General features: G+C 38.3%; 1 protein-coding gene and 1 pseudogene across 2 annotated transcripts; both read right to left on the bottom strand.

Moving 5' to 3' along the window:
• Positions 1-422: 422 nt before the first annotated feature.
• LOC117411312 (glucosidase 2 subunit beta-like) lies at positions 423-14,524 on the bottom strand (annotated as a pseudogene).
• A 7,788-nt stretch (positions 14,525-22,312) lies between these two features.
• On the bottom strand, positions 22,313-27,622 carry LOC117413678 (doublesex- and mab-3-related transcription factor A2-like). 2 transcript variants are annotated; one of them, XM_059031537.1, is made up of 3 exons: positions 27,361-27,622; positions 25,234-25,735; positions 22,313-24,139 (listed from the first exon to the last, which is right to left on the bottom strand). In XM_059031537.1, exons 2-3 carry the CDS (start codon positions 25,688-25,690, stop codon positions 23,259-23,261), a joined length of 1,338 nt encoding a protein of 445 aa, XP_058887520.1. In that variant the 5' UTR covers positions 25,691-25,735; positions 27,361-27,622; the 3' UTR covers positions 22,313-23,258. The 2 variants fall into 2 exon arrangements, with proteins under 2 accessions (XP_058887520.1, XP_033878814.1); XM_034022923.3 differs by lacking the exon at positions 27,361-27,622 and adding an exon at positions 25,980-26,526.
• Positions 27,623-27,852: the final 230 nt, after the last annotated feature.

Here is a 27,852-nt window from a genome sequence, read left to right as displayed (position 1 = left end):
ATGTCCAGAAGACAGCCAATAAACCTCTGAATCATGGAGCCCTGGGTCAGAGCCCTACACAACAAATGAGAATGTAATAGAGGATGTAAAAATGGGCAAGCACGGAAAAGCTTACAAACCACACATATGCGCTTGGGCGAGCACTGCTGGTCTGATTTGCTGGCTGCTCTGATCGTTACTTTTGAGATTTGCGTGTGGTTCTGACACGGTTCAGAAGTCTTCCTGGGTCAGCTCTGATGTCGGTCTCCCCACTCCATTGCAATCTATTTTTCATGCATCAAATAGCACATTCCGAGTGATCCGAGAAAAAAAAAAACACCAGCGGTGAAGCACAGTAAATGTTTGTTATATATGCAAATCTACTGTTCAAATTTACTAGGGAATGAAGGGTCATCATTTCATTAATGCATTTCAGCCATAGCCATAGCAATAAATACATTTATATATGTTTTATTCATATGATGTAATTGTAATGTTAAGATCCGGATTGTATATGCCCCAAAAATATTTTAATTGATTTCTTATGGGAATAGTGTGATTGCAATTATTGACCTTTTACCTTTTACCTCAACACCGTGGAACACAATCATGGAGTTTTTCAAGACATTCGACAAATAAAGCATGATCTTTAACAACCTACCATCAATAACAGCTTGTGTCGTTTCATCGAAGTCTGGCACCTGCACAGGGGCGCTCTAGAAGATGGGAAGAGACAGCAGTGCTGTTTAAACTGCAACAGTAAACCCTTAAACAACAAGCTTCAGTGGAATCCATTGGAAGAATGCTTCATGCACCACACACCCAGTCCCCTTGAAACTTCTATGAGGGTTTATGCTAGTAAGGGAGAGGGTTTGTTTGTCTGAATACTAATCATATCTGCTGAATGTAGATCCTTTGTAACCAGAAGGGAATGCTGTTTCAGTAGTTATGTGTAGCGACGCACAGAAAGGCAAAGTATACAAAAACGACGCTTTCAAATCGTCTGTGCTTCATGCTCCATTCTCACAAAGTAAGTAAAACATGGAGGTAATTGTCATACTGGTAAATGAATGGATTAGTTTTATCTGAGCATTTTACAGCACTGGGAATTGCCTTAACCACCTATCCTGGGATTGCACTTAAAAATAGTAGCTGAATGATTTATATTTGCCACGTAAATCAAGGTAATAGTGACAAGGGATTTCAAGATCTTTTGATCTTGAAAGCAAGTGATTTTATATTATAGTTAAGTATCTATTATCACTAAAATCCTGGGCGATTCCCCTGCACTGTAAAATGCTCTATTAAATCCAGGGGAAGCTTCTAAAATCGATCTCAAGTATGGTGGGAAGCCTTCCAAGTCAAGGTCACGGAATACCGGGCCTGTCCAAATTTTGAGCCATATAAAACAAAACACACAAAAAAAGACTTAACCAGACTACACAAAGCTTTATTTTTTTGTGATTGTTAAACGTTGCTGATACTGATTATCCACAGCCATACTGTGGAGCTCAATGAGCGACATATCAAAAAGACACCCGTTGGGACAGCCTGCTTTGTGGAAAACTATAACCTCCCTCTCCCTCCTCCTTTTCTCCCCCCTGTTCTCATGCTGAGACTCAGCATCATGCTCTCTAGCAGAGCCAGTCTGCACGGGGGTTCAGGAGCTGTCACCTGTAAACACACCAAACAGTTTAGTCACTAGTCTCTCCCTGGCTTGCTGACACGCACTGCAATCTGCAATCACACACACAGCAGCGATAAGAACTTGCTACACACTGGGGGGCTAACTGGAGACCACCACATTAATTTCAACCCAAGGCCTCCCTCCAGAGGTGAAAGGCTAGTGGTTTAGCCCTCTGCACATCACCTAGCTCCCCGATCCAGCAGCAACGTTAAGGCCATTAAAACCATTACCTACCCTCCCTGCAACACTCTGCCCTAGTGGATGTAAGAATTACTGCATTTGTTCTTTGTGGCAATTCTTACTGATGTTTTTTCAAAACATTCATGAGGGGCAGAGTGTTGTAGGGGGCAGGTTAATGGTTACACTCTGGTGTACCAGCGATACTTGGAGGGTAGAACTGATTTTAACCACATGGGGCTTCAAACTGAACAGAAAAATGACATGCAAAGTGAATCTAAACAAGAACACATTAGTTAAACTTTCCGTCACCTACTGAATAATCCTCCTCTTTACTGATTATTGTCCATATAGAGCATAATAAAAAATAAATTGTGCTTTCAGCTAAACCTGCACACCGAGACCGTCTGCCTTGCTGTTTATGATATCTCTGAAACCACTGTTTCTTTTTTATTATTATTCTCTTACAATGCACTCATTATCTCAAATGTAATTATATTTTAAATAACTTTGTTGAAGCGATAGGGTGACGAATGCCCCCATTTCTATTAAATGACTGTGTCTGTGGTATAATCATTTAACTGAATGCATAATGTTTACCACTTTGCAATTAATATAATATGATTCAAAACACTCAGCGTGGGTTTAATAACAAACTGCTGTTGTAATATCATGAGACAGTATTTTAGAAAAAAGCAACAGTCAGGAGTTTTACAGCCTCCCAGGTTTATTGTAGCTGCCTCGGTCCATGACCTGGAGAAGGCTCACACTGCAGAATATGCTTCCAACTGCTTTGAACCCCGGCATGCTGATATAAGGGATACATACGGTTTTCCACTAACACAAACTGACAAATACACATCCTGCTGTCAATACCCTGATTGTAAATGGAGGACACTGCATGAATGTAAATTGAGTCACTGTAGTTATTCCACAATGAGGATGCCAACTGCTGGTTTGGCTACGGTCATCCTCATGGCTGACGACGGCTGAAGGTTCAGGAGTGCTCTGCTTATACAAGTGCAATGTGTGAAAAGGAAAGTATGTTTAAACCTAATTTCCGACAGTCCCTTTGCTGAGATTCATCTCTGCATATGCTTATTTCTATAGATTTCCACCCCCAAATACCCCAAAGGAACTAGAGGCTGGTAACCATTGAGGAATGGTCACAAATACCTCTTGTCACACTGAACCATTGCTGTCCTAGTTGCCTAATCGACAGCAATATGGCATGTGTTTCTAATGATTTCACCCAAACCTTGTGTAGAATACACAGATAGTTACATACCATGTACTTGTCTTTAATTTTGTGCCAAATGTTGTCCTGAAATGTTTTGAGGTCAACTCCTACCGTGCCTCCCAAGATGGCCTGTTTTGATGGAAAAAAAAAGTACATACATATATCTTGAATACTTATTAACATAACATAAGAAGGTTTACAAACGAGAGGAGGCCATTCGGCCCATCTTGCTCGTTTGGTTGTTAGTAGCTGATTAATCCCAGAATCTTATCAAGCAGCTTCTTGAAGGATCCCAGGGTGTCAGCTTCAACAACATTACAGGGGAGTTGGTTCCACACCCTCACAATTCTCTGTGTAAAAAAGTTTCAGGTCGAAAAAGTCCCTTGGGTCGACATTGTCAATACCTTTTAGAATTTTGAATGCCTGAATCAGATCGCTGCGTAGACTTCTTTGTTCAAGACTGAATAGATTCAATTCTTTGAGCCTGTCTGCATATGACATGCCTATTAAACCCGGAATAATTCTGGTCACTCTTCTTTGCACTCTTTCTACAGCAGCAATATCCTTTTTGTAGCAAGGTGACCAGAACTGAACACAATATTCTTACTAATACATTGTAAAGTTGTAACATTAATTCCCTTCATTTAAATTCAACACTTTTCACTATATATTCGAGCATCTTGTTGGCCTATTTTATAGCGTCCCCTCATTGTCTAGACATTTCTGAGTCAACATAAACTCCTTTTTCATAGATTCCTTCTTCAATTTCAGTATTTCTCATATGATATTTATAATGCACATTTTTATTGCCTGCGTGCAGTACCTTACAATTTTCTCTAATAAATGTAATTTGTCATGTGTCTGCTTATGCTTACTGTGGGGTTTTTCTCTCAGTGGTACGATCCAATCTAAATGTTCTGCACACTCAAAAATAAATGACAAAAAGCCATAAATAAAGATCACTAGGACCAGTTTTCATCATAAAATTCTTAAAATAACTCGACCAGAATGAATTAGCATTTCAGAATTTCAGGTCAATTTCATTTTCCACTATTTCCAAATCTATTGGGCTAGTATTTATCGATTCCTGGAAAACACTGTCCCTTTGCATACACACACACACACACACACACACACGCACACACATGCACACAATAATGCGTATCAATAGAAGTGTATCCCTAAACTAGACGTGATTCTAAAACTTTAAACAAAAAAGCAATATTTAGGGAGAGCTACGATCTTGTACACCTATTGCAAAGGTGTAAAGACAGAGAGGCATATGTGTGCCTCACTGTGGGTTCTTGTGAATTTCAATGGAATGTAAACGCTGGTACAGACATCACTCTATATTAACCTAGGAGCGCTACAGATGGAATGTGACCGAATACATGTTATACAAGCAGGTGCTACCATCTAGTGTCCAGAGTGGGAGAAACAGGCCTGTCTCCCTCAGGAGTGGCAGAGCTTATCTGGCAACTGGCCCGCAGGTTCAGAAAAATAAATAAAAAGTAAACCATTTCCTCACCCGAGCCTCTGTTTCAGTCACTGTCCCTTCGGCGTCTCCATCCAGTTCGGGGCGAGCCTGAACTTCAGGTGCTGAAATTCTGAGGCACACGTCAGAAACTGATCAGTACGACAGAAGAGGATACAGAGCTACTGCAAGTCCAGGCTAACTACTACTGTAAGTGCAGATTTATTTCTCAGGCTGGGAGGAATGTCCCTCTCAATAGCTTAACAACATTCTCACAAAACCCATACTTGTTTTTTCTGATCTTATTTGTTTTCCAGACTTTTTCATTCAGGTGAAGCCCATTAGATGCTTCCATCTGCTACGAGCCTGATGGAAGTACTCTCCCCATTCACTTCCTGCGTAACAAGTAACAGGACCCCACCAGACCGCACACAGGCAGCATATGACGAAAGAGTACAAGGCTCAGATGGAGTCCTACTGCCATAATTGGTCAAAAAAGTGCCAATAAGAGAATGTGGTCATGCTTGAGAATGCTGACATGCTAAGCTAAGACCTTGTTTATTACACTTTTAAATCCCTGTACATTTCTTGAGTTAGCCCTTAACACGTATGGAAAGAAATATGCTGCTATACAGGAAAACCTATCTGAATGTATCCAAGTGTTACTGACTGCAGAACCCACAATGGCAAAACGTTTGCCTCCTTGACTTTTCTTGAAACACATTGATATACAATTAACTTCAGGACAAATACAATTCAAAGATATCATAGAATTGTGGCTTGAGGGTGGGTTCATGTGGCTACCCATGCTAGCAATGCCTGATCCTGGTCAGGGTCTGGTGTTGGTTTGGCCAGTGCAATGTGTGCCATTTCAAGCTCCCACCACTACACCTGTACCCTTGAGGAAGTCATGAAGTCAAGACTGTCTCTTACACTCCACTGTGGTCGGAGTCGAGCTCCACAAACAGCTTGGCCACATGCTGGGATTCCTGCTCTTTCCTCTTGGCAACCTGCAGCTCTGCAACACAACAAGCAGCAGCATCACTGCGGAATCACAGGAGCATCACAGCAGAATCACAGTGGCACCACAGCAGCATCACAGCAGATTCACACCGGAATCACAGTGGAATCACAGTGGCACCACAGCAGCATCACAGCAGATTCACACCGGAATCACAGTGGAATCACAGTGGCACCACAGCAGCATCACAGCAGATTCACACCGGAATCACAGTGGAATCACAGTGGCACCACAGCAGCATCACAGCAGATTCACACCGGAATCACAGTGGAATCACAGCGGAATCACAGCGGAATCCTACCAGAACATCAGCCTCCTTGTTCCCTCAACCTTTAAAAAAAACAACAAATCGCAGAGCTGCTAGCCAGAGCTGGATTTCCAGCTACACTTCCTGGTGTGAAAGAAAGCTACCAAACTGTGAAAAGTTACACCTTCAAAAACAGAAAGAAAAAAAGAAACAGCAAATGCACAGGGAAGTCCCATCATACGGCACACAAAAAAAATCTGTAGCACTGGCTACTGCCACCAAACACAGTTTTATTATAAAACTAGAAATTTGCGTTCAATAGTATGTACAAGGAAATATTAGTGTGCTTTATAAAGTTTCGAACATGAAATACTGTACTACTATTATGGCTTCCAGTAGACTTTTGCGATATCAAAATTATGTTCGTGTAGTTTTTTTTTTTTTTTTTTTTTTTTTTTTAATTATGTCTCAATCCTAAAATTGTAGGTGATGCAAAACGTTTGTCCAGAGCAGTGCAGAGGAATGGTCTCACCGTTCCAGGCAGAGCGGCGCTTCTCCTTGGCCTCCTGCCCCAGAGCCTCAGCCTCTTCCTTGGTCCTTCGCCTTGCCTCCGCCTCACTCTCCAAGGCTCTTTGGGATTCCTGGAGCTTCTCCAGCTTTCTCTGTCAAACGCAATCCAAGATTAAGCCAGTTAGCTTCTGAATCAATGTCCTTACCCTTATAAAAGTTCACTGCAGTATTTTTGCACTATATTTATACCTTGCTTTTCCCATGGTTACACTATGCATTTACCATAGCTTACCCTGGTTAGCCGTGTTTATTAATGTGCTTTACCATACCTCTCTTTGCTTTACAGTGCTTACCTATACTTTACCATGATATCACTGTGCTTTATAACACTTTGCTATGCTTTTACTATGGGAAACGTGTATGAGGGTAATTACAGTGCACAGCAGTTGATTTCATCAACATATACCCTGCTGCATTTTTGAAAATGTTTTAGATGCTGTAAAATCCATCTGCAGCTTATCTCTATATCGGTTGATTAAATCAACACTGTTTCTTGCAGAACAAAGTTGGGCAGCCTTTGCACTTCTTGATTATTTGTTTATTTTGCAGACGCCTTTATCCAAGGCGACTTACAGAGACTAGGGTGTGTGAACTGTGCATCAGCTGCAGAGTCACTTACAACTACGTCTCACCCGAAAGAGGTTAAGTGACTTGCTCAGGGTCACACAATGAGTCAGTGGCTGAGGTGGGATTTGAACCAAGGACCTCCTGGTTACAAGCCCTTTTCTTTAACCACTGGACCACACAGCCTCCTAATCTCATTTTCATCTTCTGTGCTTCTCAAACTCTCAATCCCAGGTCTCTCAAAGCTGACATTTCAGTGCTCTGTGTTTTCAATCCTCAGGGTCTCTCTGAACCAGAACCTCAAGCCATCATAGCAGTACTTCAACACAGATGCATTCATCTTGGTTTAAAAACCTTCATTCATTATCAGTAACCCACTCACTCCTCCACCCCACTGATCTCCCCTGAGGGAGGGAAAAAAAGGGCCATAAATATAGTAGTTAAATGTCAGCCAGGAACATTAATCATAATGCATTTCCAATGCGTTACACCAGGGCGCCTGTAAACATGTCGGACTAGAAAGATATTAAACATGTGCCCAGGGGGATGTCATTCTCGTATTGAATTTACCATACGACATATTTATAGGACCTTGGCTCACAAATTCATTTCTAATAAATCAATCTGTCTTGTCTGTTGCCATGCAACCAGGGTTTATTCTGGTGGGGTAGTTGTTGACTGTATTTCTCACCCTGCACACCAGGTGAGCCCCACATCAAGTCTAATACCAAAAATCTATGTTAATGTTACAAAATGAGAAACCAACTACTTGAGACTCTGGTCTTTAAAACAGCACTGGATCTAAATACCACCACTGTTCAGATTACTAATATAGGACTATTTGTATGCAGAGCATATGCAATTCAAACACATAACAGTACATGTGAATTCCTTTAGTATATCTTTTTAAAAGAGCACCATTTAAAAAAGAAAAAAAGGAAACAAAGGTGGGTTTAATGACTTGTTTTGAAAATCTAAGCCGTCAACCTGCCATGGGAAGGTCACTGTAACCTTTGTCAGCCCCAGCAAGGGAGTCACTGAAGCAGGAGTTCAGCAATACCAAGAGACCAAGGCTTAATCATTGAGCTGTTTGTTGCTATGAAAGTCCTTGTAAATGTGTCAGTTTAACACACTACAGAACGCTCTGAATGTCAGGCACGCGATTACCTGCAAGCTGCTCCAGGAAGCTAGAAATCAAACCTGCCTCAGTCTCAATCTCACTTCAGCATTTCCAGCAAGTCCCTGCGACTGTTATTTATCACACCAGCTGCTCTTGCCAACAGCTTTGCTGTGTATATGACTATGTTTATTCATGCTGCGTGCCTTAGCATAAATATTCAAGAATGAAACTGTTTAGTTATTCATTTTCAAGGCCTACTACATGCATCTGGTTACTTGCTGACCTCTAAACAGCTCTTCTCCATGGCTGAGTGTCTCAATACAGATTCTTGCTATGGCTAACTGTTCAGAGTACCAGGACTATAATAGAGGGTGCTGTACATACAGGCGGCTCCCCTATATTGTCATTGGCAGGGATAGGAATCCCACCCTATAAGAAAAATCCTTCATTGTAGGCTACTGCTAAAGCTGCCATGTTTACATGTTTTGTAAACTTGTAAATCAACATTAATTGGGCGTTATACAGTACATAATACACAGGTTGAAATCAATCAGATAAATCTGAATTATTTGCAGACAGGTACTTGTGTGGTGGAGTAAAGAGCATTTGGAAAACCACAAGGTTAACTTACTAGAGCAGGATGCTATGCACACACCGACTATCGCTATCAGTTTCAATGAACGTTCTGCTAACATGACAAACATTTATCAGCCTGTACTGTAGCTCTTCCAAGTACCACAAATATCTGGAAAGATGTACACGTCAGGTGCAATAAAGTAAACTGAACAGTTTATCATTTGACACTAAAACTACAGACCAACTCACGCAATGATCTCACAGTGTACTATTTTTTTTTTTTTTTTTTTTTTTTTTTATTTGTTTATTTATTTAGCAGACCCCTTTGTCCAAGGCGACTTACAGAGACTAGGGTGTGTGAACTATGCATCAGCTGCAGAGTCACTTACAACTACGTCTCACCCGAAAGACGGAGCACAAGGAGGTTAAGTGACTTGCTCAGGGTCACACAATGAGTCAGGGATTTGAACCGGGGACCTCCTGGTTACAAGCCCTTTTCTTTAACCACTGGACCACACAGCCTCACACTTAAAGTCTACATTGCTGAAACAGTGCTCCCCATTCCTTAATCTATTCAGAACGTGCTGAATCAGGAGCTGATATCTCGATGTATTTATTTTGTAATGTTTAGTGATTGGCTAAACCTTTAGGAGTAGTAGTAGTAGTAAACTAAACTGAAGTGTGGACACATGTCAACTAGACAGCCCTACTAGCTATACTCAGTGCTTGTAGACAAAGTGCAGTGCTATTATTATTAGTCATTTAGCAGATGCTTTTATCCAAAGAGACTTACAGAGACTAGGGGGTGAACTATGCATCAACAACTGCTGCTGCAGAGTCACTTACAATAAGACATTGGTTTTACGTCTCATCTGAAGGACGGAGCACAAGGAGGTTAAGTGACTTGCTCAGGGTCACATACACAGTGACTGAGCTGTAATTTGAACCGTGAAGCTCTTGGTATCAAGCCCTTTGCTTTAACCACTGGACCACACATTTAACCCCTAATAATTGAGCCCAGGCCTGGTACCTACCTTCTTCTCCTCTCTGGTCTTCCTTGCCTCCTCGATCAGGTGCTCTTTCATTGGAGCCCAGCCTTCACCACTTTGGCTAGCTGCTTCAAAGTCTCTCGCTCCTTCTTCCCCAGCTCCCTGGCAAGCAAGCAGGGATCCGATCAGAGACAGTCTACAGCAATGGTGCACACCTCGTCCATGTGTAATGGACGCTGGGTTTTCACAGAGCTAACTTTATTAAGTATACGGCAACATTCTCCAGCATTTCATACCTTCAAAACAAAGGCTCACTAATGCATCAGGAACCTAATCACATTTTTGCATCTTGTTTCATTAGCGGTATTCAACAGTGAGTTAATGACCGCCAATTGTGACGAAACCTGCTTAGGACATTCTTTACAGCAACTTTTTAATATTGTCCGAATCTGAGGGTACTTCTGCAGTTTTCCTATGATTACACCACACGTGTACCATGCTTTTTAATGTGTTACCATATCTCTCTCAGCTTTACAATGCCCATCTATGCTTTACCGTCCACGCAATAAGCTTTATTACACTTAATATGCTATGCTACAATGGGAAACTTTGTAAGGGTCTGTACAAACTTAGATTATTCCATGTGCATACAGTCAATTTCACGTTTTCACATTTCCATTGTCTCTAATTCTGCATTTACAGCCGTGGCAATAGGTTTTACTGTCGGTGGGTGTGCTTGTTTTTGTGTTACTAACGATGTAAGACACAAGTGTCCATAGTGTGAAGGATTTTGGTTCTGCGTCAGCGGAAATCATGAAAATAAATTAAATAATAACAGTTATTCTCTTTCTAACTATACCCTTGTTCTGCATGTGCAACACAGTGCAGAACAGAACTTTCTAACCTTATACAAACTGAACACTGTGTAATGGGCCATTGTGGCTTTTGTTGGTTTTTAGAAATGTATTTGTCATTTAAAAAGCAATCAGCAGTGAATATCACTATGAACGTTGGTAGCAGTCAAGTGTGTCAGTTTGGTAAATGATACACTGTTGAAACACAAAGCAGTGGAGCAGCTGGGGGACAGTAAAGGTTACATTCTTGCACCCCGTGGCTCTGCGATAAACCATGAATGTCAGGGGAAAGAAAAAACTGTTCCGTTTAATTTTCTACTTTTTAAGGTTGGCCTAAAGGGTAACAAGAAAGATGAAGTGTCAAAGTGCCCTCATGGAACTCTGGAATATCGTGAGTAAAGCTGTGGACTGGCAGACAGTGTGACCTAGTGGTTACAACAAAGGACCTAAACGTAGGGCCTAGATATTTAGCAAGAAACAATCTGGCTTTAGGTAGAAGCAGATAAAATAACGGTGAGAGTTGTTTATTGCTAGTTTGTACTGGTGCAAAACTGAACATAAATCAGGCCCACCAGGAAACAAGCATCCCCTGCACCTTTTTATTTGAAAGCCAAGGCTAATACTCACTTGCATGTATTTGCACAAACAGTACCACTGGTGTACTCATCTGTAGCATCACAGCAGTCTGGAAAAGAACAAAAAGGAGAGTATAAATTTGTAATTCTATAGATTTGTAGTCAATCTGTATATATTTTTCCCCTCGCTAAAATTAATATTTTAGCACATTAATATTTTAGCACAATGCATTTACTGCAAGTTTGCACCACTTTTTGGATAACAGTAAACAACTTGCTGATGCTACAAAACATGCTAACTCAGCATGGTGGTAAATGTTTTTTTCAAAATGGCCTTAAACCTAACTCACCACAGATGCCATCATTGACTCTGGAAGAGGGGACATTCACTGGTCTGTAGCCTGCATTGGTGCAGTGGAACTTCCCATTTGGACAGGCAGCCGTCCCTGTATAGTGAAGAAAAGAAATACTTTTTTTTTTTATTGAAGCCTCCTTTTTGTAAACTGTATACGGTCCTTAGTTAATCCTCACCCCTTTAATATTTTTACCAGCACTTTTAAGGTCAAGGCTCAACTACCTTCTCAGTGATATGTGTTTATGAAGAAAATCATATTGGGAATGACAATAGACAGGCAAGGGACCATTCCCACGGCTCACTCGGACAGCTCATTTTGATCTGGAGTGTGGTTCCGTTACTTTGAATGCATATATGAACGCTCCCAACCAGCTCGGCCCCTTTCAGTTTAAATGAAAACTCAGTAGGTGGTCTCAGCCGGTGTGGGGATACAAACTGAGTTTGGTTGGTTTGTTTCAGTGAAATGTGAAAGCAAAATCAGACAGCAGCTAGAAAAAGACCTAAAACAGCAGCTAGAGAGAAGGATCTGCTATTTCATAAACGTGCCACAGTGCACAGCAGCTGCATCATTCAGCCTGGGTCAGACAGACATTTACAAAGGCTTGTGAAACTGGCATCACAGGCAATATCATATGGCTTACTGATTAGGATGTTCTGTAAATAAGACAGCCACAACCTGTTAACATGATCGCAATTCACTCCTCTTTGCTAAAAGGCATTTCACTCCTGACAGCAAACTAATGATGCCTATGTTGCCTGATGTATGGGTATGGGACACCCTATATATTAAAGCACCTGAAACAATACTGTTATTACACACAGCCTCCAACATGTACCCAACTAACTTAATAATCTACTACTGCAAGACACAAAACAACCACAGTTTAGCTTGCATTGCAATTCATTATTATTCATGTCAAACTGCAGTTGCAGAGCCACTTCAGTGGTCATATGAAGTGCAATTTCTAGGCTGCTGACAGAGGGCAGCAAAACTGCAGTCTTAGTTTTCATTTTACAATAAACTTCACTCCAGTCCTATTAAAAGTCCAGAATCACTAAAAATATTTATTGACAATACTTATGTGAGGATATGTTTATATTTTATTATTTGTTTTACATTTTGTACACAATTAAAAACTAAAACTCAATGTACAATTGAGCCAGCTGCCCTATATATATATATATATATATATATATATATATATATATATATATATATATATATATATATATATATATATATATATATAACCTTTGATTTCAAAGCAGTATTAATAAGTACGGACCTGGTTCATCAGACCCGTCACTGCAGTCACAACTCATCATTCACTCTCCCGAAGGGGATGGTCTTTGATTTGTCCAGGCAAGTAAATTGCTTGGTTTCGTCATAAAGCTGTCGATCTGAAAAGAGATATTGAGCATAACATGTCAAAGTCAGAAAACCCAGTCAGAAAAGGGACACTAAGGGTTTTAGCTGAAATAACTAACTTATTTTAAAATGTCTTTAATGTCGTGTCTTTCAACCATTCTTTGCTTTTGTGTTCGAAATTTGTCGGACTAAAAACGGCTTCTGTACGCTTGGGATAGCACACAGACAGTGATGATTAGACTATGGTTAGCTGTACTGTATGTGATGGAAAATACTGTAGATGCGATTTTATTAGTAGTAGTCGTAGTAGTGGTATCATTATTATTAAATTCAATTTAGATTTTGTGAATATTTATAAACAGCATTAAAAACGGTTCTGATGAAAAACATCGCAGTTTCGAGGTCCTCCCGTCCAAACTGCACGAGCTGACGCCCTAAACCAGACGTACTAACTTACATCAAACAGTTTTGAGGCTCAAACTCGCATAACTGCATACCGTTTTCCAGAATATACGGCAACTGTGTAATGCCATGCACGCAAATCCGACGCTTCTTAAAACCATTTTGCGAAGGATCTGATAAATGCGTGTTTCGTGAAGGGCAATGTCGCTCGGTTCATTTTATAACTGTATTTAACATTGTCTTTCTTTATTCTCGTACACACGTGGTTAAACGGTAGACTCACTTGATAAAGCGATACCTCAACTGCAGAGTTCATGACAATGAAACCCAAAAATAAACACAATTTCAGCAAAGATCTAACTGCTTTATTACCGAAGGCATTGCGGGACACGCTCTTCGGACAGCACGAGTAGAAATTGTGGCTTTCCGGGTTTCAGGGAGGCTATGCCTGATTGGTTTGAATGTCGTCCACAGCTGATTAGGAAGCCTTCTGATTGGTTCATTGTAGGCCACTCGCGCCCTAAGCCATGAAGACAACGACCAATCAGATGAGCAGCTGCTACAGATGGGGAAATTCAATAATATTACAATAATAATAATAATAATAATAATAATAATAATAATAATAATAATAATAATAATAATAATAATCTTTATGTAGCGCCTTTCATAGTGAACCACCATCACAAAGCGCTTTACGCGACTAGGATGTGTGAACTATGCATCAGCTGCAGAGTCACTTACAACAACACCTCACCCGAAAGACGGAGCACAAGGAGGTTAAGATTCTTGCTCAGGGTCACACAATGAGTCAGTGGCTGAGATGGACTTTGAATCGGGAACCTCCTGGTTACAAGCCAGTTTCTTTAACCACTGGACCACACAGCCTAACGTTCTAGACAGTTTTTTTTTGTTTGTTTGTTTTTTTTACAGTATGCACGTTCTACGACACACTTAAATTCCTACGTTGCTGCTTCGCCTTTTAGATAATTATGTAGTACTTCTAGACCCAAAACGTAATGCAAAAAGAAACACCTTCTGTTTCACGCTATGTAAACGACGCTTGAGGACAGGTCACTGACACTTTCCAGTATATAAGATGGCAGTGATTTTTCGTTGGAAGTCCAAAAAGTGATTACATTTTAACCATGTAATCACTTTTTGTAAAACCAACTGATCATGGCTGATTGTGCATCTTAAAATTGATAACTAAATAAAAGACTGTGTAGCTGTCATCGAGCTATTTAAAACACGTTTGCAATTCAACAACTAAAGAAACAGAAACTGTAAGTGTAGAGTAGACAGATAGATCCCTCACACGCCATTACACCTAAAAACAACTCGTTTTAGGGTGACAGTTACAACAATCCCCACAAGAGGGCGCTTAACTCCGTGAGATAGACACTTCATTTTGGAACATACTGTAGTACACATTTATATACAAGCAGTTTACATACTGGTAAGCATAACAAAATAAGTATATTAAAGAATATACTAATACATATATAAGATTTATAGTTAACCTGTGTAAAATGTGTCTTCCAATAGTAATATCAAACAAAACCCTGCGTTTCAACTTTTTAAAATGCTCGATATTTTGAACTATAAATCATGTATAAAAATTGTTTTTTATAGAACCTAGCGCGCTAAGGAAAGTTATATTATAAAGACGTGTCTTATTTGAACAGAATATTATTTAAGTAATCGAAAGAATTGATTTAGCAAAGCCACAGTCTGTCCAAAAACATTGCACATGTCCAAGTTAGACTAAAGAGACCAGCCATATATAGATGTGATCTACAAAAGAGTTCAAGCTCTATGCAAAAAAGCATCAGCCCTAAGTAAGACTGACAATGACAAGACACAATTGGGCATACCCCACCCCATCATTATTTTTTTGCAATAGAATCAATAAAAGTATTGTAACCACGTATACTTGAACTTAGAATCTAGGCCTACATTGAAATATTGCGCAATAAATACGGTATAAAGCACCGTTCTATGCTTATCGTTGTAACGCGTTAATTTCTGTAGGGTGACTTGGAAGAAAGCTACATCGTTGAACGGGTTCAAATAAGTGACGTTCGACAATGTTGTAGGTATTTCATTAAAGTATGTTGCAGGCAGAGGCCTGGGTGGACCTACAGTATATACAGGCTTATTGTCAACACCTTTAGTGTGTGTAGTCTGTCAGCTCATGATGAGACGAACACCTCCGGATGTTGTAAGCATGTAGTGTTCATTTTTCATTTGTAACACTAAATAGTTTCTTACTGGTATGTTAAACTCCAAATCAGGGTGACAGCAGATAGATCAATGTAAGCGCAGATAACACGATTTTAGAAGTGATTTACTGTGATTTACTGTTATTGAACATATGCTGTGTTCCTTTAAAAAGTAAATAAATATAGTAATTTTAAATTCGATTTATAATACCATTAAGGCACTCCAGGGGGTGGCTTCGCCTAAGTGTGCGGTTGTCTTATGTTAAGCAACCCCTAGCCGTACCTTAATGCTTCAATCAATCGGTTGGTCGAGTGCCCAGAATTCTGTGATACCAGGTTCAGAAAGATATTCGTATTGTATAGGTCTGTGTTCTAAAAATATAATAAAATAATGATCTGCAAAGTACAGAAAAGTGCAGCATTACACACACATATATATAATAATATACACACAGTGCCTTGCAAAAGTATTCAGACCCCTGACCAATTCTCTCATATTACTGAATTACAAATGGTACATTGAAATTTCGTTCTGTTTGATATTTTATTTTAAAACACTGAAACTCGAAATCAATTATTGTAAGGTGACATTGGTTTTATGTTGGGAAATATTTTTAAGAAAACTAAAAAACTAAAATATCTTGCTTGCATAAGTATTCAACCCCCACACATTAATATTTGGTAGAGCCACCTTTCGCTGCAGTAACAGCTTTAAGTCTTTTGGGGCAAGTATGTACCAGCTTTGTACACAGTGTCGGAATGATTTTGGCCCATTCTTCTTGGCAGATTTGCTCCAGGTTGTTCAGGTTGGTTGGACGACACTTGAGGACCGCAATTTTCAAATAGTGCCACACATTCTCAATGGGATTGAGATCAGGACTTTGACTGGGCCACTGTAGGACATTCACCTTTTTGTTATTGAGCCACTCCAATGTTGCTTTAGCCTTGTGCTTGGGATCATTGTCCTGCTGGAAGGTGAATTTCCTCCCAAGCTTCAGTTTTTTAGCGGACTGAAGCAGGTTCTCTTGCAGTATTTCCCTGTATTTTGCTCCATCCATTCTTCCTTCAATTTTAACAAGATGCCCAGTCCCTGATGAGAAGCATCCCAACAGCATGATGCTGCCACCACCATACTTCACTGTAGGGATGGTGTGTCTTGAGGCATGGGCAGTGTTAGGTTTGCGCCACACAGCGCTTTGAGTTTTGGCCAAAAAGCTCTATCTTGGTCTCATCTGACCACAAAACCTTTTCCCACATTGCAGCTGGGTCACTCTCATGCTTTCTGGCAAACTCCAGATGTGCTTTCAGATGGTACTTTTTGAGTAACGGCTTCTTTCTTGCCACCCTCCCATACAGGCCAGTGTTATGCAGAGCTCTTGATATGGCTGACTGGTGCACCATTACTCCACTCCCAGCCACTGAACTCTGTAGCTCCTTCAAAGTGATTGTTGGCCTCTCTGGCTTCTCTCACAAGTCTCCTTCTTGTTTGAGTGCCGAGTTTTGAGGGACGGCCTTTTCTTGGCAGTGCCTGGGTGGTGTGATGCAGCTTCCACTTCCTGATTATTGATCCAGCTGTGCTCACTGGGATGTCCAAACACTTGGATATTATTTTGTACCCTTTCCCTAATCTATGCATTTGTATTACTTTATCTCTAACTTCTGTAGAATGCTCTTTGGTCTTCATTTTCCTTCAGATTCACAGCCTGACCAATGATCCTTCAACAGTGAGGTTTTTATCCAGAAAATGTGACAGCAACTTTAATGGTTCACAGGTGGAGGCCAATGGTAAGGTAATTGTGTCCTCGTTAGGGCAATTTCTTTCATCGGTGTAAACTGGGAGCTTCCACAGCACAGGGGTTGAATACTTATGCAAGCAAGATATTTCAGTTTTTTTTATTTTTCTTAAAAATATTTCCCAACATAAAACCAATGTCACCTTACAATAATTGATTTTGAGTTTCAGTGTTTTAAAATAAAATATCAAACAGAACAAAATTTCAATGTACCATTTGTAATTCAGTAATATGAGAGAATTGGTCAGGGGTCTGAATACTTTTGCAAGGCACTGTGTGTATATATATATATATATATATATATATATATATATATATATATATATATATATATATATATATATATATATATATATATAGGTATTCTAAACAGGCACATTTACCAAAAATAAACCTCTGTTTACACTGCTGCATTTTTACAAAGGTGAAGAAGAAGAAGAAGAAGAAGAAGAAGAAGAAGAAGAAGAAGAAGAAGAAGAAGAAGAAACAACAACTCAAATAAGTGGAAGAAATCAAACTACTGTGAAAGAAAACAACTTAACAGAACTTTTTGATATTGCTCAAATAAAAAAAAACAGCATTTTTAAAGACACTATCATACGTTTTATAGGTTAATGTCTTCTTAAACCACATACACAATAACAGAGGAAATATGGTATGGCCCCAAAAGTCTCAATTTCCACATTTTGTTTTCTTAATACTACTACTACTACTACTACTAATAATAATAATAATAATAATAATAATAATAATAATAATAATAATAATAATAATAATCTATGAATACTAACTATGGATATGTGTTGTGTCATTGTATGTTTTGTACATTAGTGGACTAGGTTTCTATTTGAGACGTTATGGTTTCTCCTGTCTTTCTCTGGAACAAATATTTCGCTTGTTTCTGTAAAGAACCATGACTTTTTAATGTAGTAGCCTATATCAGCGGTTCTTCACAGTAAGACTAACCTATAGATACAGTATAGAGTTATGTGGATGTCTTAATGAAGTGCATGACCTTAAACTGCAACACACGCCTGGTAAAGACACACTGAAAGGGGGACTAGAGGATATTATTTTAAATGATACGCATTACTGTTAGCAGGATACTGCTCAATTGACATCAATGTGTTACAGATATACATGTATAGCGTCCAATGTACAATATAAAATTAATTTGTGTTGCAGAACATCAAAAAAAAAAAATAAGAAAAAAATATCCAGCTAACTTTTCATGAGATAACAAACATAACTCCTGGTCATTTAGCCTCATGAGTGGTCATAACAGATTTGCACAAAGCCTTTACTGAGTCAAAAAGTTAATCAACTGCTTTCCATACAAGCTGGCCATGCAGCAGTGCTATAAAATAAACAGGGTGAAGCGGCCTTGAAAGATCTCAGAAATGACCTGCTAGCCAGAAAGTCGACCTTCTGTCCATTTGAAGATATGAAGACCTATCCCTGAGCAAATTAAACTGTGGAAAGAAAACAGTTTATTCAGATGACCAACAATCCTCTCTCTCTCTCTCTCTCTCTCTCTCTCTCTCTCTCTCTCTCTCTCTCTCTCTCTCTCTCTCTCTCTCTCTCTCTCTCTCTCTCTCTCTCTCTCTCTCTCTCTCTCTCTCTCTCTCTCTCTCTATATATATATATATATATATATATATATATATATATATATATATATATATATATATATAGGCTATACTCCAAAGAAGGAGCTCTTTTTCAATTAAAGGGGAATTAGTCAACCCAATCAAATTAGCTCACCATTAAAGCCTTCTTTTATTAAATATTTGCATTGTAGTCATATTAAGTTTCACTGACACTTGGACCTACAAGGAGAAGAAAAAAAAAGTTCAAAATTTGGCCAGATTGCTTATAAATTTGACAAAAAAACCCTTGTACAGAGCACCATTGCTTAGTTAGGTGTATCTTATTATAACTTATAAAAGTAAATAGAGAAAAGGGAAGGTATCGCTATTGTTACTAGCAATCTAGTTGATCTATTGTACTCTGGAGGTGCAATAACACGTACTGGTGTTAAATTTCCTCCGTTAAATGAACTATAGCCGAAGGCGCACTGTCAATCTGAGCCCCGTGTTTACACAGTTATATTTGATGGAAGAAAGTAAACCGACAAGCTGTGCCAGCCAAAGGGGTGGCAGGATTATGTCTCCCTGGCAACCAACTTTAGGATCATTACAATCTTAATTCGAAAAATACTGTGAACTTGTTCATTGTCACCTGGGCCATATCTTGGAGCTAAACCAGCCTGCGGCATTACTGTAAGCCAGACAAATGAAAAGCGCTATTTCAACCATAAAGTATTTAAGAAGCAGCCTCATTTTAAAAGGACTATATGTCGCATTTTTTTAACATTTACTCGACTTCATTTTTGTTCTTTATATATATATATATATATATATATATATATATATATATATATATATATATATATATATATATATATGCAGATTTAACAGCAATGCATAGTGCTTTTTAAAGTAAATATTAGCATTTTCATATAACAAAATCTGAATGCAGATGTCAGTGTTTAGGCTAAAATGCGTTTATATATAAAGGTCTCAGTTCTCAAAATTGAAAAAGTTGTTCAATATATACTGTAACACATTTTAAAATACTTTTAATAATACGGAATAGAATTAATGTACAAATACAGTTTTATTAAGTTAATATTAAGGTAAATGTACTGTAAAATACGGTATTTCTTTTACAGTGTATATATTTTTGTTATATTTTAACAGGACCCTAAATACCCAATAGGCGCATTTGAGCGTATAACAGTCAATGAATTGCATTAATCGGTACTGGTAGAAAGGTTCATGCCGAAAGGTCTACCTTACACTAAAATGCATTTTTTTTAAATTTTCATTTATAGGCTTATAAAAATCAAATTAAAAAAAAAAAAAGAAGATGCTAGATCCATCAGCACTTGCATTGTCAATTATATTTCAATAGAATATTATTATTATTATTATTATTATTATTATTATTATTATTATTATTATTTATTTCTTAGCAGACGCCCTTATCCAGGGCGACTTACAATCGTAAGCAAATACATTTCAAGTGTTACAATACAAGTAATACAATAAGAGCAAGAAATACAATAACTTTTGTTCAAGCAAAGTACAAGTGTGACAAAACACAATTTTATATATATATATATATATATATATATATATATATATATATATATATATATATTAGCAGACGCCCTTATCCAGGGCGACTTACAATGATTACATGATTTTACATTATTTTTACATACAAGTACCCATTTATACATTTGGGTTTTTACTGGAGCAATCTAGGTGAAGAAGCCTACCTTGCTCAAGAGTACAGCAGCAGTGTCCCCCACCTGGGATTGAACCCACAACCCTCTGGTCAAGAGTCCAGAGCCCTAACCACTGCTCCACACTGCTGCCCTATAAAGAGATCGGTGTGTATTTGTTGAAGTTTCTCTGAATTGATAACACTAACACTTCCAAAACAATAGTAGGCCTACCCAGCGAAACCAAATGATGAAATGCACTTCAGAAAATACAGTGTAAAAAACAAGAAACAAACAGAAAACAGAGGCGGGGAAAAATGTATCAAGTTTTTTACACCAAAATGTAATTTGCGTCTGTAAAAGAATATATATATATATATATATATATATATATATATATATATATATATATATATATATATATATATATATATATATATATATATGTACACACACACAGAGATATATAAGTGTTACTTGGTTATTTTTTAAAGATTAACGGTTGTATACTTTAACAAACAAAACAAAGAGAAAAGCATTATTAATATTACTGGAATGTTGCTGTATTGTCAGGATCACATTATCTTCGAAACTGGAGAAACGTGTTTGTTTATTCTAAATTTTAAGCAAGCTGTGAAAATCTGACATAAATCGTGTAGGCCATAGCCATAACGGCATCTCTAAAGCGTGAGTTTTTAATAAGCATTATTATTGTTTTATTGTTCTTCGTCTGAATTAGACTATTAAATTGTAGATGTTTATACAGGTTTTAAATATTTTATAAAGGGATAATTACAATTTAAAAAAAAAAAACATTATAGTCGTTTTATGTAAATATGTTCACAACATTGTGCTGTTCTAAATTCTGTTTTATATTTTTCAGAAAAATGTAATGCATTATATATTGCATTGTTTGCATTTATATATGGAATACAGTTTTATATATATATATATATATATAATCGAAAAGGGGAAGTTATAAGGCTGCTTAATAAAAAAAAGTTGACATTCTTTACATTAAATTATATATATATATATATATATATATATATATATATATATATATATATTTAAAATACAATAGTAATAATAATATTGTATGAATGTTAATAATAATCACCATCATTTTTATAACAATATGAAAATGTATTTTTTAATGGCATATAATATGTATACGGTTATGCCATATGTATATAACTCATTATGTATTTATGTTTGTGATAAGGAATGTGTATACATGTATATAATATTGATCCAATTGCACTGAAAACATGATGCATTTCAGATATATATATATATATACATATATACACACACATTTATTTTTCAAATGGGAAAAAGGGATTTCTAAGTGCAAAGGGTCATCAAAAATTGTATTTTTTTCGAAAAAATTATTATCTTCTCATATGTAAAATAAAAACATAGTACTATATATATATATATATATATATATATATATATATATATATATATATATAAACACGAGTATTTGTATATTGCATCGATATACTACACCTTCTGAACACGCCCGGTGCCACGATGATGGATAGGATCGTAAAGCACTTACCCCAGAGCTAAGCGCGTTGATTTGAAACTTTGCAACATCAAGGAAATAAACTGAACAGTGGAGTAAATCTTGCATAACACATGTTTAATATATCAGTAGCGTTATATTATATATATATATATATATATATATATATATATATATATATATAGTGTGTGTGTATATATGTGTGTATAATATATAATGTGTGTGTGTGTTTTTGAACTAAGTCCACTTAGAAAGCATACACGTTGTTTGTAGAAAATAACATTTATTTCTAAGAAATGCAACACATACTGTGACTGTACACAAAGCTGGCAACATTTATTCGGAAAGAAACAGTTTTGCGTCACATGAAAAGGGGCAGTTTCACCAAACATGGAACAGAGTGCCGCTGCTGTAGAATTCAGGCAAATTACACGTACAAATATAATCTAATTCTCTAGACTTGGTATATACTGTACATATTTTCAATGTTCATTTAAAAGAAAAAAAAACACCATCACAATTGTCTAAATTACAATAGTTTAACCTGTAGCACCTTACATAGTGCATTGTAGGCCACCCACTTTACCCTCACAGGGAATCCATCTACATATTACATTAATAACTTAGAAATATTTATTTTATTTTCATTATTTTGAATGTTTCTGTATATTTTAAAGACTCAGCCAACAAAAGAAAAAAGTCCAGAATGTTGGATGTATAGCAAAGATAATGACAACAGCTTTTACAAAACAAGAAAAAAAGCAACTGCACCTTAGCACGCTTGTACAATCAAGATTCACAATGAAAGCCTATGCTTGAAAAGAAAGCGTAGACAATACTAAAGTCCAGAACCAAGCAAGATCATGTTACCTTGTTATATCATATAATACCAAGGTCCAGCTTCAATAAAACTATTCAGATCTTTCATCAAATGGTCACGGTAAGACGCCACTGGCAGAAAGTCCAGCGTTGTGGCTTTTTTGGCAATTAATTATGTATTCCTTATTTAATCAAGTCCTCTACTGCTGAGGAAGACATTAAATCATACACAGAAAAAAAACACACAGTACGTTGAAATTGACACGGGTGAGGTTATGAAAACAAAGTACACAACATGGGCTCCAATGTCTATTTTATATATAAAGGGGTTCTTGTTGTGTGATATTTGAATGACCTCTTTGATAGATTTGGAAACGGATGTTCAGAATCTGCGGTTCATGGCTTGTCAGGGTTACTGTTCACCATCGGCCCATAAAGACCAGTGGTGTAACCCTGGTCCTTGTGCAAGTTGGTCCTGTCCCTTATGAGGTCACTGAAGGCGTAGTCCATGGGTGGTCGAAAGCCCAAAGTTGGCATGAGTCCAGCGGTTGAATAAGGTGTCATGAAGGCAAGCCCCCTGCTGTGTGCAGAGTAAGCCAGGCGTAGTGGGTTAAGTCCCAAGTGGGTGCTGAGTGGGTATGCAGTTGGGTCTGCACCAAAGTGGGGGCCATTGGGCTGCAGAGGTGAAAAGGCTGACCTGCTGCTCAGAGTGCCTATAGCAGGCGCCATGGCTCCTGGTAGAACTGGCCTCGGGGTCGAGGCTGAGGGTGGCTGGACACTCTGAAGGGTCCTTTCTGCTGTCCAAGCATTTTCTGGCGCCTTTGTCTGCCCGTTGTTGTTGAGGATCTGCTCGATTGCTTGGACCACGTCCTTACCGCATCCCTGCAGTACCAGTTCTAGAACACTTCTCTTGTGAGTGGGGAAAACTCTAGTTAGAATGTCTATGGCGTTCATCTGCTTCGACGATGCGGATGGAGGCAAAGGCTCTTGTTCATCCTTGTCCGTTTCTGAGCCCGAGTCAGAGCCCAGTGGGCTAATGGAGCCTGGGGTATCTTCGCCATCTTTCACGGCTTTACAGACAGGAGAACTGATGAAAGACTCCCCGTCTCCGTTCTCTGAGCCAGATCCATGACGTACTTCGGGGGATGAGGTGCCGGGGACACTTCCGGTCACCGACTCGGTGTCCGTGGAGATCGACTTCCCCTGGCTCTGCTGAGGGGTCACTGACCTTGACATCAGGTTCTTCGGAAAAAACTCGAATTTATGCAGTTTGGATTCTGAAAAAAAAACATAAGCATTTGGAATGAGTATCTGTTGTCATGCTAGTTACGCGCAGAACTAAACCATCATTTGGCGTTTTCAAAAACCACACCTGGATTGAAAAAGGTTGACACCAAATATAGAGATAGAGTACAGTACATATATAGGCCTGCTATATTGTAAACGCTCTCAATAAATATGTTTAAATGTATAATAGAAAATGATCACCATCATGCGTGTAACCTGCTGTTTGTAATATGTTTAAAATAAAGGGATGGGGGGGAAAACCTAAAACATCAAATGTACTTATTTCTTAAATGCATACTCATTATTTTTATAGAGAACCAAATAAACGGCAGTCATAATACTGATGTGCATGTGCTTGTGATATATTGTGACGTCAATGAAAACCACAGAATATGGTATTCGAGAATTAATTTGAGTAACTAATCTATCAATCCAAAAATAATGTATTAATATTCTTAAACTAATTTTGTTTTGAAGAACAGACCTACTGTTTCAAATTGTATTACGTGTAAATACCAAAGTAATATTACATTATGATGCTTCACTTGTTATATTAAAATGTGGCGTGAAGTACAATTATATTTATTTGACACACTGCAAGGTCCGTATACTATGAATCAAATAATACAAAACGTATATAAAAACACCGAGATCATACAGTACAGCAAAAGATAACATTCACTGTTAAAATTAAGGTAAATAGATCGTTAAAACACAACACACACACACACATTATAAGTTTGAATCGTATTGGAACTATGCCAGGATATTTGATATTTTAGGCATTTAATAATTCGCGTGGGGTGATGTAGGACATTGACATGCAACATTTTGGAGTTCAGTTGTAGCCTACCGAATATATTAAGCGAAATGTATTCGTAACCATTCATTCCATTTTTAGCATTGCTCCTCTGTTTGATATCCAACATTATACGTGTAGCTTATAAAGCATGTTTTCACTGTTAACAGCAACATTAGTTTATGTCCATCCTTTATTCCCAATACAACTAACCTGTAGAACAAACAAATATATATGATAAATACATATCGCATAATACCTGAAGCTAACCAAAAAACGGCTTACCAGAGTTCGCGTCATTGCAGACAGACCCAAAAACTTCATAATTTTGCCGGGGCGGGATGATTCCGTTGGCGGCGGCCAGGGCGAGTCCTTCAGCAGTCCCGTAGAGAAGCTGCAGCTCTCGGGCTTCGTTCTCTTCCTGCGCCTGCTGTCTCCGGAGCGCTACCTGTGCTGCCATCACTCGCTGCCGCTCGGCGATCAGCGTGCACTTGGCGCACATGCAGTCTTTCCAGCGGCAGTAGCGCTTGTGGCCCTTCAGTGCAGACACCACCCCGTGGTTCCTGCAGCGGGCGCACTTGGGTGTCCGGGGGTACTTCTCCGTCGTCCGTAAGATGAGCGGGGGGCCCCTCAAGAAGGTACTGGCCATCGAAACGGGAATGGAGTTCGCGGCGCCGTCTCCTGCGCCGGGGTGTACGTGGGTGCTCGATTGTGATGTAGGAATCTCTGCCCTCAGTTCCATGTCCGTTACTATCTTTCTAAAAGTTGCTATAGTGCTCTTTCAGCTCTGTTTAATTAAGCGCAAAAATGATAAACAATTACAAATAAAACTTCACAGATACATTTAGCTGCTCAATAATTGCCCAGGCCGGAATGACAAGTCGTCTTTACACAGCCCTGTTTGACAGATCGATAACTTTTAGATTAGATTGTTTATAACGAATGTACTTTCTGTATGTACAAATCTATAATAACACCCTATCTATCAACTTCTTAAAACACGATTTAAAAAAAAAAACATACAAACTCACTTGTTCGGTAAGATAAATAGGCTACAGCGTGTCACTTTTAAAATAGCACTTTGCTGTTGCTTTCCCCTGTGCCAAAAAAAAGCAGATTAGAGTCCACGGGTTGCTGTACAGAGCGTTGGCTCTTATAAGATGCGTGTAATAAGCAGAAGCAGTCGGGCTCGTCTCCCAAAGCTGCAGAAGTTGCCACTGACACGAGCGTGAGACACTAACGAAGTCTCGAGATGATATTGCCACTAGATACAGATCTTCAATCACTCTCTTTTTCTTCCCCTCTCTATTGTTGCTCTATACGTTTTCATTAGACAAGTTTGACAACAATGTGACTGCTTTCATTGGCCAAAGGGGGAAGGTTCAATCTGATTGGCTTCTCGATTTCTTTCAACTGTGTCCACCTGAGCCTTTCTCAAATAACAAGTGTTTAAAATCTAAAGGAGGTCTTGCAGCGCGAATATTACAGAAAACATAATGCACATTGATTTTTTTGTGACAACTTCCTGTTAATTTTAAATAACACGTTGTACAACCATACATATATCTTTGCATACACAAAAGGCCTAGTATTTTTGAACACGTCTTATTATACTTCAGTTATATGGTATTTTAAACTCTCGTGTTGTGCTACAAATTGCCCTTTTATTATTGACAGGTTAAGAAAAAAAAATCGTTTTTGAAAAGAACTGGCTAAACTAAACATCACAATGCTCTTTAGGTAGCCTAATTATTCCAAATGCACACGTTTTTTTTTTCTTTTTGTTTTACCAGAATAATAATAAAAAAGACCCTCTTCGGATGTATATTCTTACTTGCCCACACAAAAAAAAAAAGGATTTTTTATTTCAGTTTCAGTTTTATGTGTTTCAAAGGGATCTCATCATTGTACCCTTGTTCCAGATGACGTCACCTGTGTGTAACCGTTAGGTAAGTGAACGCATTCATACTTTCATTAAACTAACCTGTCCATTGCGAAAAGAAAGATTCGTATTTAAAGAACGCGCTATATTGGTTTGATTTAAAAAAAAAAAACAGTTACAGTTTTGCTAACTTTGCACTAAAAGCAAAGCTTAGGCGTTCTTGTCTATACCACATTAATTGTTCAGGGGGTTCCCTGTTTATAGGTTTAGTTGTTTAAGAAGCAAATGGACGAGACAGTCCTGAGAACGTCTGTAGTCTTATTGCTTGTGATCAAGTGCGTCGCTTTTAAGTTAGTAAGATCCCAGATCCTACAGTATGTAATTAATCAGAACCACTAATAAACACTCAGATAGCAATTTGCTTGTTTTGTCTCCGGATTTCCTGCTAATAATCTTTAATTAGCTAAACAAGTGTCCGTGCAACCAGCTAGCTAATTAATTAATTAATTAATGGTGCATAAGACCCACACCTGCCTTCGACGCAACGGTAAACAGTAGTATATTCGGAAGTCGAATCACGCTTGTTTATCTGTTGATGGAATTCAAACTATTTCATGTTTCTTTTGGTGTTTGTAGATTTATGTATCAAAGTCACCCTACAGCTCCCTCCTTCGATCTGTAGTCTGTTTCACCGCGGGTCCCACGTCGTTCTTTCCGCATGAACAGCCCTTCACCGTTAAACAAACGCGGAGCCTTGATGTCGAAGAATTGGTTGGGATCGTTCAGGTTTAACTACAGAGCAACGGGTATAAAGGGTTCAGATTAGGTCTGGTTAACAAACAAGAAACAGGTCATTAACAGACTCTTGCATTGGTTACCAGATTGGTCTGGAAACCCGCCTGAAACTGTGTTGATGTAATAATTACTCATGTCCATTATTTTGTTGTATTTTTTTCTAAAGAAGTTTTCTTGTACATTCTGGCGGAGATATGAGTATCGGTTATTATTAGGATATTAATTAT

This window comes from Acipenser ruthenus, chromosome 10 (assembly GCF_902713425.1).
Source record: "Acipenser ruthenus chromosome 10, fAciRut3.2 maternal haplotype, whole genome shotgun sequence".
In the NCBI taxonomy this organism is placed as follows: Eukaryota; Metazoa; Chordata; class Actinopteri; order Acipenseriformes; family Acipenseridae; genus Acipenser; species Acipenser ruthenus.
Note: the sequence above shows the minus strand (reverse complement) of the source record. Positions and strands in the feature narration are given on the sequence as shown.